This window comes from Eleutherodactylus coqui, chromosome 12 (assembly GCF_035609145.1).
Source record: "Eleutherodactylus coqui strain aEleCoq1 chromosome 12, aEleCoq1.hap1, whole genome shotgun sequence".
NCBI lineage: Eukaryota > Metazoa > Chordata > Amphibia > Anura > Eleutherodactylidae > Eleutherodactylus > Eleutherodactylus coqui.
Genome location: NC_089848.1, coordinates 103407121 through 103421603, shown reverse-complemented (window position 1 = coordinate 103421603; position 14483 = coordinate 103407121). Strand labels below are relative to the sequence as shown.

The 14483-nt window shown below is 47.3% G+C and overlaps 1 protein-coding gene across 2 annotated transcripts in view; it reads right to left on the bottom strand.

Annotated features, from left to right (window-relative positions):
• ZMYND11 (zinc finger MYND-type containing 11) overlaps nucleotides 1-14483 on the bottom strand; it is a 78035-nt gene that overhangs the window by 61040 nt on the left and 2512 nt on the right. For both annotated transcript variants that reach the window (XM_066585318.1, XM_066585319.1), the window contains exon 2: nucleotides 4622-4759. In XM_066585318.1, coding sequence (XP_066441415.1) covers nucleotides 4622-4755 — 134 coding nt within the window. In that variant the 5' untranslated portion in view covers nucleotides 4756-4759. The remainder of the gene's footprint in view (nucleotides 1-4621; nucleotides 4760-14483) is intronic.

Sequence of the window (14483 nt, the reverse complement as noted above, 5' to 3'; positions counted from 1 at the left end):
GACGCACAACTATGAACCCCGATCTTTTGAATGGGGTCATATACATGAGAGATGTTTTTCCGTATCACACCGGGATGAGATGTGGAAAACAAATCGTGGCACGCTTTATCTTTGTGCTCTCGCATCACACAGCGCCCCGTGTTTTCAATGGAGCCAGCGGCAGCATCCCACCATGTGCTAGGTGTGTACGATGTGAGGTCCGCCATTGAAAAGAATGGGGGAAAGTCCACAATCCACCCTCCGCAGCGGAGCATCGCTTATTCCCCGAAGTAATGTGAGGCAGGTTTGACATAATAACACCTTGCATCCGCCCAGAATTCACATGATGGCGAGCGTGAAATTAGGCCATGATTCACAGCCCGATCTCGCACTCGCCTGTGTGAAGTTGGACCCGTAGTGAGCAGGGGGTTGGACCCAATGACCAAATGGACTCCAACTCTACCAAGGATTTTAATAAGTCTCTCGGAAGACCCATTGCAATGTGTTCTAAAAACAGCGCGCCCATCCTTAAAATATTTATTTCCAAAATGCTCCGTTCTCCAGATATTGCAGATGTTGAAACGACCTCTTCTATGGAAAGAGATAGCGGTACACAACAGTAGCTGGCGGCCGGGCCGAGAGTCCAGTGTGCATGCATTCTTGATATCTCGTCATCAGATTTAGATGAAAGAAAGGGAAAGTGCCGGCCTCCTCGGACATTTTCTTCCAAAGAGCTGGTCCGTTTCCCCGGCAACAAGCAGTAAACAACCGGAGAATGGAGGAATCAACATCTGCAATATCTGGAGAACGGAGCATTTTGGGAACAGACAACTTTTGGGTGAGTGCATTGTTTTGCGATGTCAAACAAAGCAAAATAGGATTCCTGAGATGGGAATACCCCTAGATTTGCGTATTTTGCATATTTTGGCGTGGAGTTGTGCAGCTCTGCGTCTCGTGATGCGATCTGGCCAAAATATTCCGCCCATGTGAAAAGCCCGAGGTTAAATTCACCTTTTTAACTGAGACTAGCTGCACACCTAGACTAACATTAAGGCCACTCTGATGCGGGGCGTATTGTCATTGTGTGTCGCGAACACACAATTTTCCTGCTTACGACACACAATGCCAATAGCCTATTTTGTATTGGGCCGCTCACAGCTGTGATTTTTTGCATGCGTATTACTCCCACAAAGGGGAAAAAAACCAGAATGTTCTATCTTGGCGCGTATTACACGCACACATGTGGGCCCGGCCTAAGACTGTCCTTGTTGCCCATAGCAACCAATCAGAGCCCTTTTTCATTGTTTTTTCTTTTAATCTGCTTTGGCAAAATGAAAGCTGAGCTGTGATTGGTTGTGATGGGCAATATGGATAGCCTTAGGCTGGGGTCACACGGGGCAGAATTGCCGTGCAGACTTTCCGCATGGAAATTCTGCCTGCAATCTGAAGCCTGAGACTACGCAGCAAAGTGGACGAGATTTGCGGAAATCTTATCCACGCGCTGCAGAAAGCTCGTTGCGCCCAAGCCGCGCTGAAACTAACTTGCTGCACGGAATTCAAAGCCGTGGCATGTCAATTCCATCTCTGTTTCCGCTGTGGGCTCTCTCTGTGGGGAGAGATGGCCGCAGTGGAACAAATCACTTTCAAAACCAGTGGGACCTTAGCTGCGGAAATCTTGCTGAATTTCAGCGTGGTCCCGCTGCACCGGAGATTCCCGGCTCGTTTTCATAAAGGAGTTTTTGCCCACAACCTCAAATAAGGAGGATAATTAGATTTATACCCCCCACTTACAGCAGTATACGGAATGCAGCGGGGGACACAAAGGAGTTCTGGGTCCTCAGAAATATATCTCTCCGAAGAACTCCAGAAAATGGAATCGGTGACACCTATACATAATGTATGACTTACCGGAGCGGCCCTTTATAGGACCGGCGAGAGCCGCACGGCACGGGTTCTCCAAGCAGCTATTAGCGAATAGAATGTCTCTTTAATAAACCTCCGTCCATTCCCCAACAGATATTTCAATTATGAGGTTGAAACGGCGCCCTTGTGTAACGCGTAATCAATAAGCAATAAATTACCCTAACAGAGGATGGCGCGACGCCAAGGGCCGTGTCTCTTACCAGCCAGGAGACATTGTGGATGAAGGTAGTGAATGAAAGCTAATATCAGGTACGTACGAGCGAGTCCTCCGGCCGGCGGCAACTTAATTAGCAAACTCTGAAAACCCCCAATTTCCTAATACACACACCGCCTCGCAGGGAGAATGCTGCACCATGAAGACAAAGCATGTTCAGGGTTTGTTCAGACAAACAAGTTATGCAAATCCATGCAGTTTGGGGTCAATCGTGTGATCTGGGAGGGTTTCATAGACTGCTGTGGTGGTACGGCCATATGTCACAGCGCGATCAGTCGTAGGGCTGGGTTACTCATCTGCAGGAGGCCGTATTTACACGGGTGAGCGGGATATCTGTCCGATAAAATCGTAACCATATCACACGCATAAATATGCAATCTTACCAGTAATTGCGATGCGTTTGGCAAGAAATAAGCATTGTGTCACTGCGGATGAAAAATCGTATGTTTTAAAAGTAACAATTTTTTCAAGTCGCAGTTGCATGAAAATAAAATCTGCATACAAGTGTGACGCAATTTTTTTTTTTACTCCCATAGAAAATAACGTGTAATATGCCCCCCCCCCCCCCTCCCACTGCAATTTTTCTATCTCGGACTCTCAGTCCGGGAGAAAAATCGACTGAGGGTAAAAACAGGTAGAAAATATTTATTTTCTTGTGCGAGTTCCGTCTGTGAGACAGAACATGCCGAAGGAAACCCCGGTGCACGTATGGCTTCACAGGTGACTTAGGCCTCATTCACATGGGTAAATTCTTTGTCCGCCGGCAGTCTGTATTTCTTACTGACTGAATACGGACAGCACACTCACCTGTTAAAGTAAATTGATGTACTCACACGTGCGTTTATGCCGACCAATGTGGAGTATTATTTTTTTTAAATTGCAGCATGTCCTATTTTGCGCAAGAAGGTGTATAGGGACTTACATACTATATAATTTTCACATGGATGTTATGTGCGTGTGGTACCTTTTTTTATGCGTGTTGCCAGGAAACAGTGAAAACAAAAAAAAGGGAAATCAACTTCTTGCAGGTATTTTTTTTAATGCACACGGAAAAATGTGAAGTCACACAGATGGCACAGGAACGCAAAAAAAAAAAAAAAGCACATAAACACAAAACGCATGCAACACACAGTAAAAAACGGACTGAAATTGCACCTGCCCATGTGAAGGAGCCCAAAATGTGCCCACAATATGCTCCTGTGAAACCAGTTTTAGGGTGACTACCAACTACAGTTTTTTTTCACTGCGAACATCGCAGCGTTTTTTATTCGGCAGGGGTCTATGGGACTTGTAATGTTAAAAATCGCGATTTCGCGGTAAATTGCGATTTTGCGTGATCGCGATTTTAACATTACAAGTCCCATAGACCCCTGCAGAAAAAAAAACGCTGCGAATTTCGCAGTGAAAGAAAAAACTGCAGTGGGTAGTCACCCTTAAAAAGAGTTGTTTGGTTAAAATCTAGCTTAAAATTAGACTCGAAGGGCTTAGGCCGCCTTCACACGGCCGAGAAAATCATGCGACATTTGTGCCCTGCGAGACACAGGAATATGAATCCCATTGAATGGCGTCATACACACGAGCGGTTTTTTCTTGCACTGCAGCGCTGGAAAAAATTAATTGCAGCATGTTCTATCTTTGGGCATTCCCCCATTATTTTCAATGGGACTGCCAAAGCATCGCGGCGGAAGATGGCTACTTTCCTGAAGTGCCTCTCATCAGCGGGAACATCGCATGTACACGATATGGGACAGAGTTTCATGGCCCAATATCGCACTCACCCGTGTAAAATTAGCCTTAAAAGAACAAAACAAATGGTACTTACCTGTCCTCGGCCCCGGTGATCCACTGCTGCAGCACCACAACTCTTCCGGTCTCAGTAAGGTGACCGCTGGCTACCAATCAGAGGCCATAGCGCCACTGTCCTGAAATCATGGCGCCCAGGATAGGAGTACTGATGCCAGGAGAACAGGCGGTGATGCTGCGGCCTCTGACAGACAGACAGCGTTCACCTGACTTCCATTGTCAGAGCCCGAGAGAACTATGGGGCTGCAGCACTTGATCACCAGGGCCGAGGACAGGTAAGTATCGTCTGATCCATTGTTTTAAGCCATTTGGATCTCATTTTAGAAGTACGTTTTTAGCCAGACCTGCGATGAGCTGCTGCAAGCAAGTAGAGCATATAACTGGGAGACATCCACTCTCCTATCAGTCACAATGGCACAAAAATACTATGCGTTGTGCTAACAGGAACAATCAAAGGGACCATTGTTATCCCGATTAATGGCTGGCTGCTGTCAGTCACCGCTGAGAGGGGCGGAGGGAGCGCTCCCCTCAGGATTACAGTGGACTCTTTGATCGCTCTCCCTGTAATACCCTGCACTTCTATACGGCAGCTCATTTAGGTGACAGGTACGCTTTAAATGAATCTAATAGAAATGGATCTGATTCCCCATAAACACCTCAATGCAGAAGAATGGCACACGACAGACGTCTTGGGTGACTTACTTAGTAATCCGATCGATATTTGCAATCTGCTTCTGATTTCTGATCACTTCTATAGCTGTCCATAAGTACTGAATAACCTTCGTATCCGCCTGTCGCCTCTTTGTTAGGCGAGCCATGTTCTTATCCGGCTTCATGGTTCTGCAAAACAATACAGGGAAGAAGTCATTGGGGGTCCGAGTAATGCAGGATTCTGTAGATACCAACAATGAGTCCCAATGCGGATTATACCCTGGTGGCCAAGCTAAAAAGCAACGATGCTCAGCGTTAACATGCTGGAAGGAACGCTGTGATATATCAGGCTCATGGGCTTCCCTTCTTTAATGTGACCCTCCAGTCATGGGACAAGTTGCCCAGCTACTGGAGGGGAGGAGTTCTATTAGCTGATGCCCCCTTATCCCTCCATTCTACCACCAACCCACTTATTCCTGGTGCTCCTCTGTGGTGGTCCAAGAGGATTCTTGACCCCTTTAACAACCACCAATATGTCAGCGCTCATTAATAAGTCTTATTCTGATGCATACGCCTGCTTACGACATTGCATCACAAGCTTGGCAGGGGTAGTGGGCTCAACTGTCTGATGACAGCGGGGCTCCAGCTCAAATGGTGGGGAATGGAGAAACATCTGATCCCAGCTGTTTACCCGGTTACATGGTGCGGTCGTGTGTAAAAGGCTGACAGAGGACTCCCGCCGTCATCGATCAGAATCTCACGATGTGAGCGCCAAGTCCCCAAAGTTCAATTCAAAAACAAGGTTCTACTGGTTCGGATTACTGAACACTAGTCACAACCCACAGAAAGCAGTGCGCAAAATCCGGATGAGCACCATAAAAAAAAATGGCAGAATTGATGCGTTCTTTCACCCCATTTCACCCTCACAAATGTATAAAAGTTATACAATACCCTAAAGTGGCACCAATAAAAACTAGAGCTCACTGCGCAGCCGACAAGCCCTCGTATGGCTATTCTGATGGAAAAAGATAACCGTTATGGCTCTTCAAAAGTGAAGATGAAACCCTCTCCCCCAAAAATAAAAGTACTTAAGTACTATTGTCCAGTATTGGGACAATAGTCTATCCCGGGACCAGAGAGGACAGAGAGCAGGTTATCTGCAGTTACTCTTCTCCACCGTCCCTCAAATCGGTTGGTTCCGGTTTCTGTTTTCGGCCTTCCAAGGTGCACCGGTAGTGTTAAGACTACTAATGCACTATACCTGCTCTCTGATTGGTCAGAGCTGCTCATGTGATCAGCGCTAGTCAATCAGAGAGCAGGGAAGAACGACCGCAAGTAATATACCCACTTGCCCCGAGATAGAGGGTTGCCTTAAGGGGTTAATAAATATCATGAATTACAACAAAGAGCCACATAATATCAGTAAAGTAACATCTTCCTCTAGGAGCAGAACCCCCAGGTTACGTATCCGGAGGAACACTGTCTAACAATGGCGATCCAGTGTGACGTGTATCCATAGAGACCGCAAGTGACACAAGTAAACACGTTACAAGCCAAAAATAACACTTCCCCAAACAATGCGCTGCCATCACCAGGACACACCGTGCCGTCGCTGCCCGTCTGTGGGGATGCTACAGGGACCGCCGGAGAACCAGGAAGAGAGCGATCCTCGCCGTCACAGCTGGTTAAAAACCGCCGGGATTTACTCCCCCGACGACTACGTGAAGAAAACACAAGATGTTATCCGCCGGGAGATATTTAACCCTTTACACTAACGCCGGGCATCCCTGAGCACAACACCGGCACATTTCTGCAAGTCGTATGCCGATAATGTATCGATGACCAATCCTGAGGAGAGGTCATCAACTGTACTTCTCTGGAAACCCCTTTAAAGCCTGAATACACATGGCCTTTAATCTACAAAACCGCAACAATGTAAGGTGCTTTCTGATATTTGGGGAATGGGTAGGGAGGGGGGAGGACTTGCTGCAGGGTAGGGAATGGTGTAAAAAGATATCACAACCATTACTCCATTCTTCCATTTCCTCCAGACCAGTGCCGCTAACCCAGTCCTCGTGCTCCGGTCCCCGCTGATGACGTCATGATTATCACTCTTGCGTGGCACGTGACTACTGAATTCGGCACTTGGCTGCAAATCTCATGTGAGCGATGAATGTGAGGTCATGGCTTTCTGTATCGGCGCAAAGGGACCGGGTCGGTGAATTTGAACCGGAGGAATCGTAAGAGGGCGAGTAATGGCTATTTTTTTTAGTTTCAGATAATTCTGTCCCAACTTATTGCTGGAGGGCCGCTGTGAGACCTGGAACTCCTAAGTAGTCGGACCATGGCTGCCATGTTTTCGAGAACAGCTCCATCCTGCCTTCTCTGATAGCTGAAAGCTTCTCGTATGCCATCATCAGCGAGATTCTAGCTTTGACCGGGCCAATCTGCAATACGGGCGATACCCATTGTGAGGCTATGTATACTCTGGTTGCCATACAGATGTTTTGAGCCAGTTTTTGCTGTTGATTGTTGAAGCCTAGTTGTTTATCCGCCAGCAAACATGTCGCTGGGGATGGGTCGGAGGGCTTACTGATCACTGATGATGCTAGGCCAGCTACCTGTCTCCAGAGGGATGTCGCCCTCGGACAGGTCCACCAGGTGTGCACAGTAGAGCCTAGTTCAGCACAGCCTCGAAAGCAAGACGATGAGCGGGTCTGATTAGATTTGCTGATTATTTCGGGGACCAAGTAGAATCTGTGAAGAATCTTAATTGAGGTCTCCGCCAACGTCACCTGGTTGCTGCCCTTAGATGCAAATGTGCAACAATGATGCCGACGTGGCAAAGAGAGAGAAGTATCAAGGTCTCTTTCCCATCTGATCATATACGAAGGTTTTCTGTCAAGAGGTGGTTGGTTCATAGATGCATATAGACAGGAGATGGTCCCAGATTGGAGGGGGGTCCATAGGCATATCTTTTTGATTTTTGATTTTTGTTTAACCCCGACCTTAGGGCACTTTTTATTAAAAGGGTATTCTGGTGGGACCCCCACAATCCTGAAAATGGAGCCTCCATTTCCCTGGTCCTCCTCACTGCAGCCTTGCAACAAGGGGGGCATTGAATAGAACGCAGGTCGCGCTCGCTCAGTGCCGCTCCGTTCATCTTCATTGGGACTGCTGGGGGTAGTCGAGTAGAAAGTGTGCAGCTATTGCTGTCAGCCCCATTGAAATTGAGCAACCTGCCCTCCATTCAATGATGTGAAGAAATGAGGAGGAACCAAGAAATGGTGCACCCCCCTATATTGCCTCCCTCATCTCAATCCATCACCCAGTCCGGGCTCTCCGCTCTGCTAATGAAACCAGACTGAGCGCCCCTTTAATTTGAACTTCTCATTCCCGCCTCCAAGACTTCTCCAGTGCAGCACCGGTCTTCTGGAACGCACTACCAAAGGATACTTGGGCAATCCAGGACTCGCAGAACTTCAGGCGTGCTCTAAAAACGCACATCTTCAGGGAGGCATACCGCATTCCCTAAACAAACCTCTCTGTACTCCGCCTGATAACATGCTCCCTGACCTACTGACTGCAATCCCTGCTAGCCATCATAAACCGCTCCTGCAGTCACACCGTTTCTGCCGTCACACGGCTAAATGTCTGACCATTGTCTATGTGTATAGCATCCCTCACTCTCCACCCCGCCATACCGTGCACATCTCCAGCCCCATTACCCTCTGTATCACCCCATTACTTGTAGTATGTAAGATCGTTGGAGCAGGACCCGCACCCCTATTGTTTCCATCAACTGATTACTATGTAACCGTGGTTCTGTAATGTTTGTATTTTGTCTTTCTGTATTCCCCCTGTCTATGTAAGCGCTGCGGAATATGTTGGCGCTATACAAATAAAGATTATTATTATATGAGGAGGACAGGGGAAACAAGACTCGCGTTCTCAGGATCGCTGGGACCCTCACTGAACAATCGATTTTCACCCAGTTTGTCCCCTAACCGGAAAACTCTTTTAAAAAGTTTGGAGAACTCCTTTAATGGTATCCGTACACAAGACTCGCTGGGCACATGCTCCTCTCCGATGTCAGACTAGGCAGGAGAGTATGCCAGGGCAACAGCCTTGTCAGCAGAGAATAAAATAAATAAATAAATCTTGGTATTTGTATAGCGCCAACTTATTACGCAGCGCTTTCAGGTAATTATTACTTAATTACCCCCCACCAAGCTGGGTTCTCATTTTACCGACCTCGGAAGGATGGAAGGCTGAGTCAACCTTGAGCCGGCTACCTGACGCATATGGGGATCGAACTTGCAACCTCCAGGTCGTAGGTGAGAGCTTACACTCTGCACCACACGAGAGAAAATCACATCTGTTTCTAGAGAGATCACAAGTGGGACCAGTCAGAACTGCAAAACTGAACTAAAAAGCTGGGGAAGATATTAAACAATATAGAGAGGCAACATGGACCAAAAACAGCAATATGTAAAGAAGATTTCATGGCTAATCCTCAGGACAGGCCCCCACTAATAGAATGGAGCCAGGACCCCTCTCATCAGCCATTCTTTGGGCCAGCGCACTCCTACACTGAACTGATTTCTGCAGGAAGCAGACAGCTCTGTTCTCGCTGCAGTGGTCAGGCTTGGTATTGCAGGCCAAGTTCTCATTCACTTTAATGGAAACTGTGGCTGTAATACCACGCCTGCACATTGTAGTGGGAACGGAGCTATCCGATTCCTGCAGAAATTAGCTCGGTACATGAGCACATGAAACAGTAAGCAGATGAACAGCAGGGGTCTCTGGCAAAAAAAAAAAAAGCTACACCAAACTAGGATTGGCCGTCAACAGTTTACAACTAGACAACCCTTTAAAGGTTTCCGTTTTGTTCCCCATTGATGTCAACGGCTTTTCATTAAAAATGGAAATATTCCCATTTAATTCCGTTCTGCTATATTTTCGTTATTTAAACAGAATAGCGCAGCTGACGGAATAACGGAAATGAAATGTAAATATTTTTTTTTTTTTTTACTGAAAACTCATTCAAATGTGTGGGAAAAAATGGAAACGTTTAATTCTGTTTCTCTGCTCCTCAAATAGAAAAATAGAGAAGCAGAAATGCCTAACTGAGGCCAACGGCGGTGGAGACGAGCCCATGCTGCTGAGAAGGCGAATGTAGAAATGGATTATAATGCATTTATCTCAAAAAGTAATAAAACATAAAATACTACAAGAACTACGGTAATCCCCCGACAACTTGTATCGGCCATTTGTAATGGCGACCGGCTCATTTAGGAGAGCATAAAAATGTTCGCTAGCGGGCCGCTTGTCTCCCTATATGACCCAATGACGGATGTATGGGGATGAACAATTGTACCCCTTCGGCCTCGGGACAAAACAAGACAGCGGTAAGGCCTTCCTCACATGCGCAAGGGTGATTGCGGTCAGTGAAAAACTGATGAGGTCCCTGCAAGTCTACGTGAATTCTACATTGTTCTTACCCTGTTTCCCTGAAAATAAGACATCCCCTAAAAATAAGACATAGCATGATTTTCCAGAATTTTTGAGGATGCAAAATGATTTTTCAGGCTTTTTGAGGATGCTTGAAATATAAGCCCTACTCCAAAATTAAGCCCTCACAGTTAATTAAAAAAGTCAATTTAAATAGTGTTCAGGCAGCTATACATGTAAAAAAGTTAAACATTTTTGAACGAAAATTAATATAAGACACTGTCTTATTTTCGGGGAAACACGGTAGCTCAGTTTTTTGCATTTTTAATGCAAAAATTTAAAGGAAGGCGGCCTAATTTACACCACTTAAAAGTCCAAATTAGGTCAACGGATGCATGGGAAAAAAAAACAAAAAAAAAACAAGCCATGTGAGTACATTGTGTGAATCACACTGAAATACGAACATGCTGCGATTTTTTTTTAATTGGACCATTGGTTCATGTACAAAATAAAAAGTCGCACATGTGAATATAAACGTAGACTTCAGTGGATCGCGGGAATCTGAGCGATAATGGCTCCCGTGCGAAAGCCCTGAAGCGTTTACCGCTGGGACGGCCACCAGACGCTTCTGCGCCCAACAGTCGTCCAGTGTAAAAGGGTCCTTATAGAACGGCTGCCCTACACCCGCTCATGACCAGGGCTACTCATGTGATCGGTGCTGGCCAATCAGACAGCAGTGCACTAGGTAGTTTGTAAATCGCGGCAGCCATCTTGTACGACTGAAAACAAGAAAACGGGCCAGAAACCGGTAGATCCGAGAGACAGCAGCAAAGACGACCAACGGCGGGTTATATAACATATCCGCCCCGACAAAACTTTGTCCCAAGACCGGGAGGGTCGCTTTACCAATCCAATCTACACACAGGCCGCAAAATTTCCGTTTCCCCGTGTTAAAAATCTGATTTTTCATTCAGAGACGTTTAGGTCGGGCTTCTACACGTGACCCGACGTGCGGCCGCCGTGACCGGATCCTCCATAACAAGGGACCTCTGTAGACAGCTGATATAATGTGACACAGGGGGGTCCTGACCGCGTGTAGATGGAGATCACCGCGCAACACACCAGCGTCCAGGGGGGCGCCGTCACAACAGACAGAGCGAGGACACAAGTGTGTATGAACGGCGCTCATATCTGGCTGCGGCTGGTCAGATGAATGTCCTCCATTGTTCCCCGGCAGCCGGCATGACAAGCCAAGAAAATCTGCAATAACTTGATTTTGGACATCTGGAAACACCTGTCTACCATCTCCGATATCTCCGGATGTCATTAACCCCTTCCTGCCAAAGTCCCCCATTTCCCCCCCCCCCCCCCCCCCCCCCATTTTTTTTTTAATCGCCACTTTCAAAAAAGTTGAAACTTTTTCATTTTCCCGGCCTTACAGACACGGGGCGGCTTGTTTTTTGAGGAACGATCTGTACTTTTCAGTGACATTTAAAAAGGAACCCCTCATTAACAATCAGCACCGTAAAATGAGTTCTGGCGCTTGTAGTTCGGGCGATGTGGAGTCTTTAGCCGGCTGCACGCAAACGGATTTCCCTTGCAGAATCTGCGGAAGGCATCTGCACCGCGGTTCTGCGGCAAATACCGTTCACAGTGTGCTATGGAGAATCGCTTCTTCCTGCACCCCCGCGGAATCGAAGTGTGATTTCCACTCGCGGAGGAAAGAAAATAAAAATTCGCAGCATGCGCTATTTTCGTGCAGATTCCGCATAGACGACTTCCATTGGCAATGTGGAAAGGTTGTGGATTCCGTCTCATTGCCTAGCGACAGCATGGAGAAAAAAAAAAAATTGGAAAAAATGATACTGTCACAAATCTGGCGCACCGTCCAGACCCTCCACAGTACAGAAGATACAGGTGCGCGCGGACGCTGGCCGGGCACAGGGTCCGATTCCGCTCCGGGGTACACATGCAGAATCCGACCCGTTCGTGTGCAGACGGCCTTTTTCATACCCACCCGGTTCCCTCAATGTCCTGCAACAAAGTCCAGGCACAGGAACCGCGACTGGCTGGCTGCGCCCGCACACCTCCCATGAGGTTACTAGGAGTGCGGGCACAGCCTGCTGAAGAGTCATGGTTCCTGTACGCGCACTCACTTTGGGGGGCACCGCAGAGCGTAATTATGGTACTGCGTATTTTTTTTTCTGATGGCGTTCGCACTGCAGATAAATAACGTGATATTTTACTAAACTGAACGTTTACGGACGTGGCAATACGAAGGTTTTCCATGTTATTTATTTATTTGATACAATAACTGGGAAAGGTTTTTTTTCTTCATCATTAATTTAAGAAGTATTAAAAAAACAAACGACTTCATCTTATTTTTACTTTTTCTTTTAGTCCCCACAGAGGACTTGAACCGGCTAATGTGCACGTCGCCTGCAAGGAGGAGTACGCTGTGCATGTGCGCCCACTGTTCTCTATGGGAGTAGGCACGCTGACCAGCAGAGTGATTGTGCTGGTGCTGACGTCCACGGGTGACAGCGCATTAGTGTGGAGGCGGGTGCCTGGCGACTCCTGGCCTGCGGGCACCAGGTATCCGGATATGCAGTTCTGTGGGAAAACATTTGGTATAACTTGGGTTTTATGCATTTTTATCTCTGCTCATTCTGAGTTTGGAAACCCAGTGGGCGGTGCTATGAGTGACAATCGCAGATAGGCCCCGCCCCCTGGACTCCAAGGTTCAGAATGGGCAGAGAATAAAACGAGTAAAATCGAAGTAGCCCTGAATATTTTCCCATACGACTGTCCATCAATCGTCTCCGCTCCTTCTGCTCTGAACCATGCTGCCTGCGGATTGGACAGCGAGTTCGAGTGGACGGGTTCCATTTAACGCAACTGGCGACGTGGCTGCAATTTTATTTTTTTTTAATGTGTAAAACAGCAAATACTATGACTGCTTTCACACGTGGCAATAAAATGGCGCAATTGTCTCGCGATGCAACAGTGCTACAAATGGCATGTATGTGAAGCCCCTGCTTTCCAAGGGGTTCCTTCACATTAGTGAGGTTTTGTAACCGGCTACATTGCAGGAAACAAAAATGGTGGTATGCTGCATATTGCCATAATTTACCATGCTTTGTAGCCCATGTTACGCTATGGAGCCTTCCTTCCTGTTGCATCGCACAAAAATGCGATTGTCATGCGGTGCGATGCGACTTTTACAGTAGGAAGTCCAACTGGTCGTCCCTAAAATAACCCCTGGCTACATTTAAACAAGTAAAGCCAATACATAACCTAACAGGCGCTCCGCCGCACTTCTCCTCCGAGGCTCTGGCACACTTGTCTGTAATCTTCACCTGGGACAAAAAGTTCAAAAGAGTTCAAAAACCCCCATCCAGGAAGTGCTGGCTCTGATTGGTTCTCGAGCACCGTGGCTTGGCCAATCACTGCAGCGCTTAATGAACCAATCACAGCCATCGCATTGAATGGCTGTGATTGGTTCATCAAGCACTGCAGTAAATGGTTCTTGAGTGCAGCGGCTCAGCCAGAGCTTTCTGTATGGGTTTTTTTGAACCCCCTCACCAGCAAGCACCGGTTGCAGACTACAGACAAGTGTGCCGAAGCTTCGGGAGGAGAAGTGCGGCGGAGCAGACAGGTAATCTATTGCTTTTTTTTTTTTTTTAAATGTAACCAGGGCTTATTTTCGGTGTAGGGCTTATATTTTAAGCCCGGGAAAGGGGTGCTACAAAGTTGTGCAACTTTGCATCGCCATGAGAAAATGCTCCAACTTCCTCATGGCGATATCGCTCTTGTGAAGACGTCTAAAGAATACATTTAGCCAGATGACATCAAGACAGACCAATAGGAAAACCAAAGTCCGGCTGCCGTCACATCTGCGTTGGGGGTTCCGTTTCCTGCTCCGTCATTAAAGCAGGAAAGGGGAATCCCGTTGCCGGACTCGTTTTATGACGGAGCAGCACAGAACAGCCCCACCGACTAGAATGAGTCCCGCTTGGTTTCCATTCTACCGCATGAACAAGTCCTTCAAGCAGAAAGGCTTCTTCCGGTAATTGTGCCGCATCCCCGAACAGAGGAGCCGGCCTACTGAGGTGAGAGCTACATGGCGACTTTAGCCGGGTGACATGAAGATCGCACCTAATGATCAGCAACGATGTAGTCTGGAAGGACCGGCAGCCGCAGGAAAAACCAAACCGGTGGAGACTTGGATGCAAAACACAAGATTTAAACAATCAGCAGCGACCTCGACGTCCGGCGGGGGCGCCTTGCTTTTGACTTGTGTTTTTAGTAGCATCATCAAAGCTATAAAGTTACCGTCACGCGGGTGAGCGCGGCATCACGCCGGCCAACGGGCATTTTTCACACCGATTTAAGGTATTTATCATAGAAAAAAAAAATCTCCCATCGCTTCTGTAAAATCGCGATCCGCGGGGGCGGC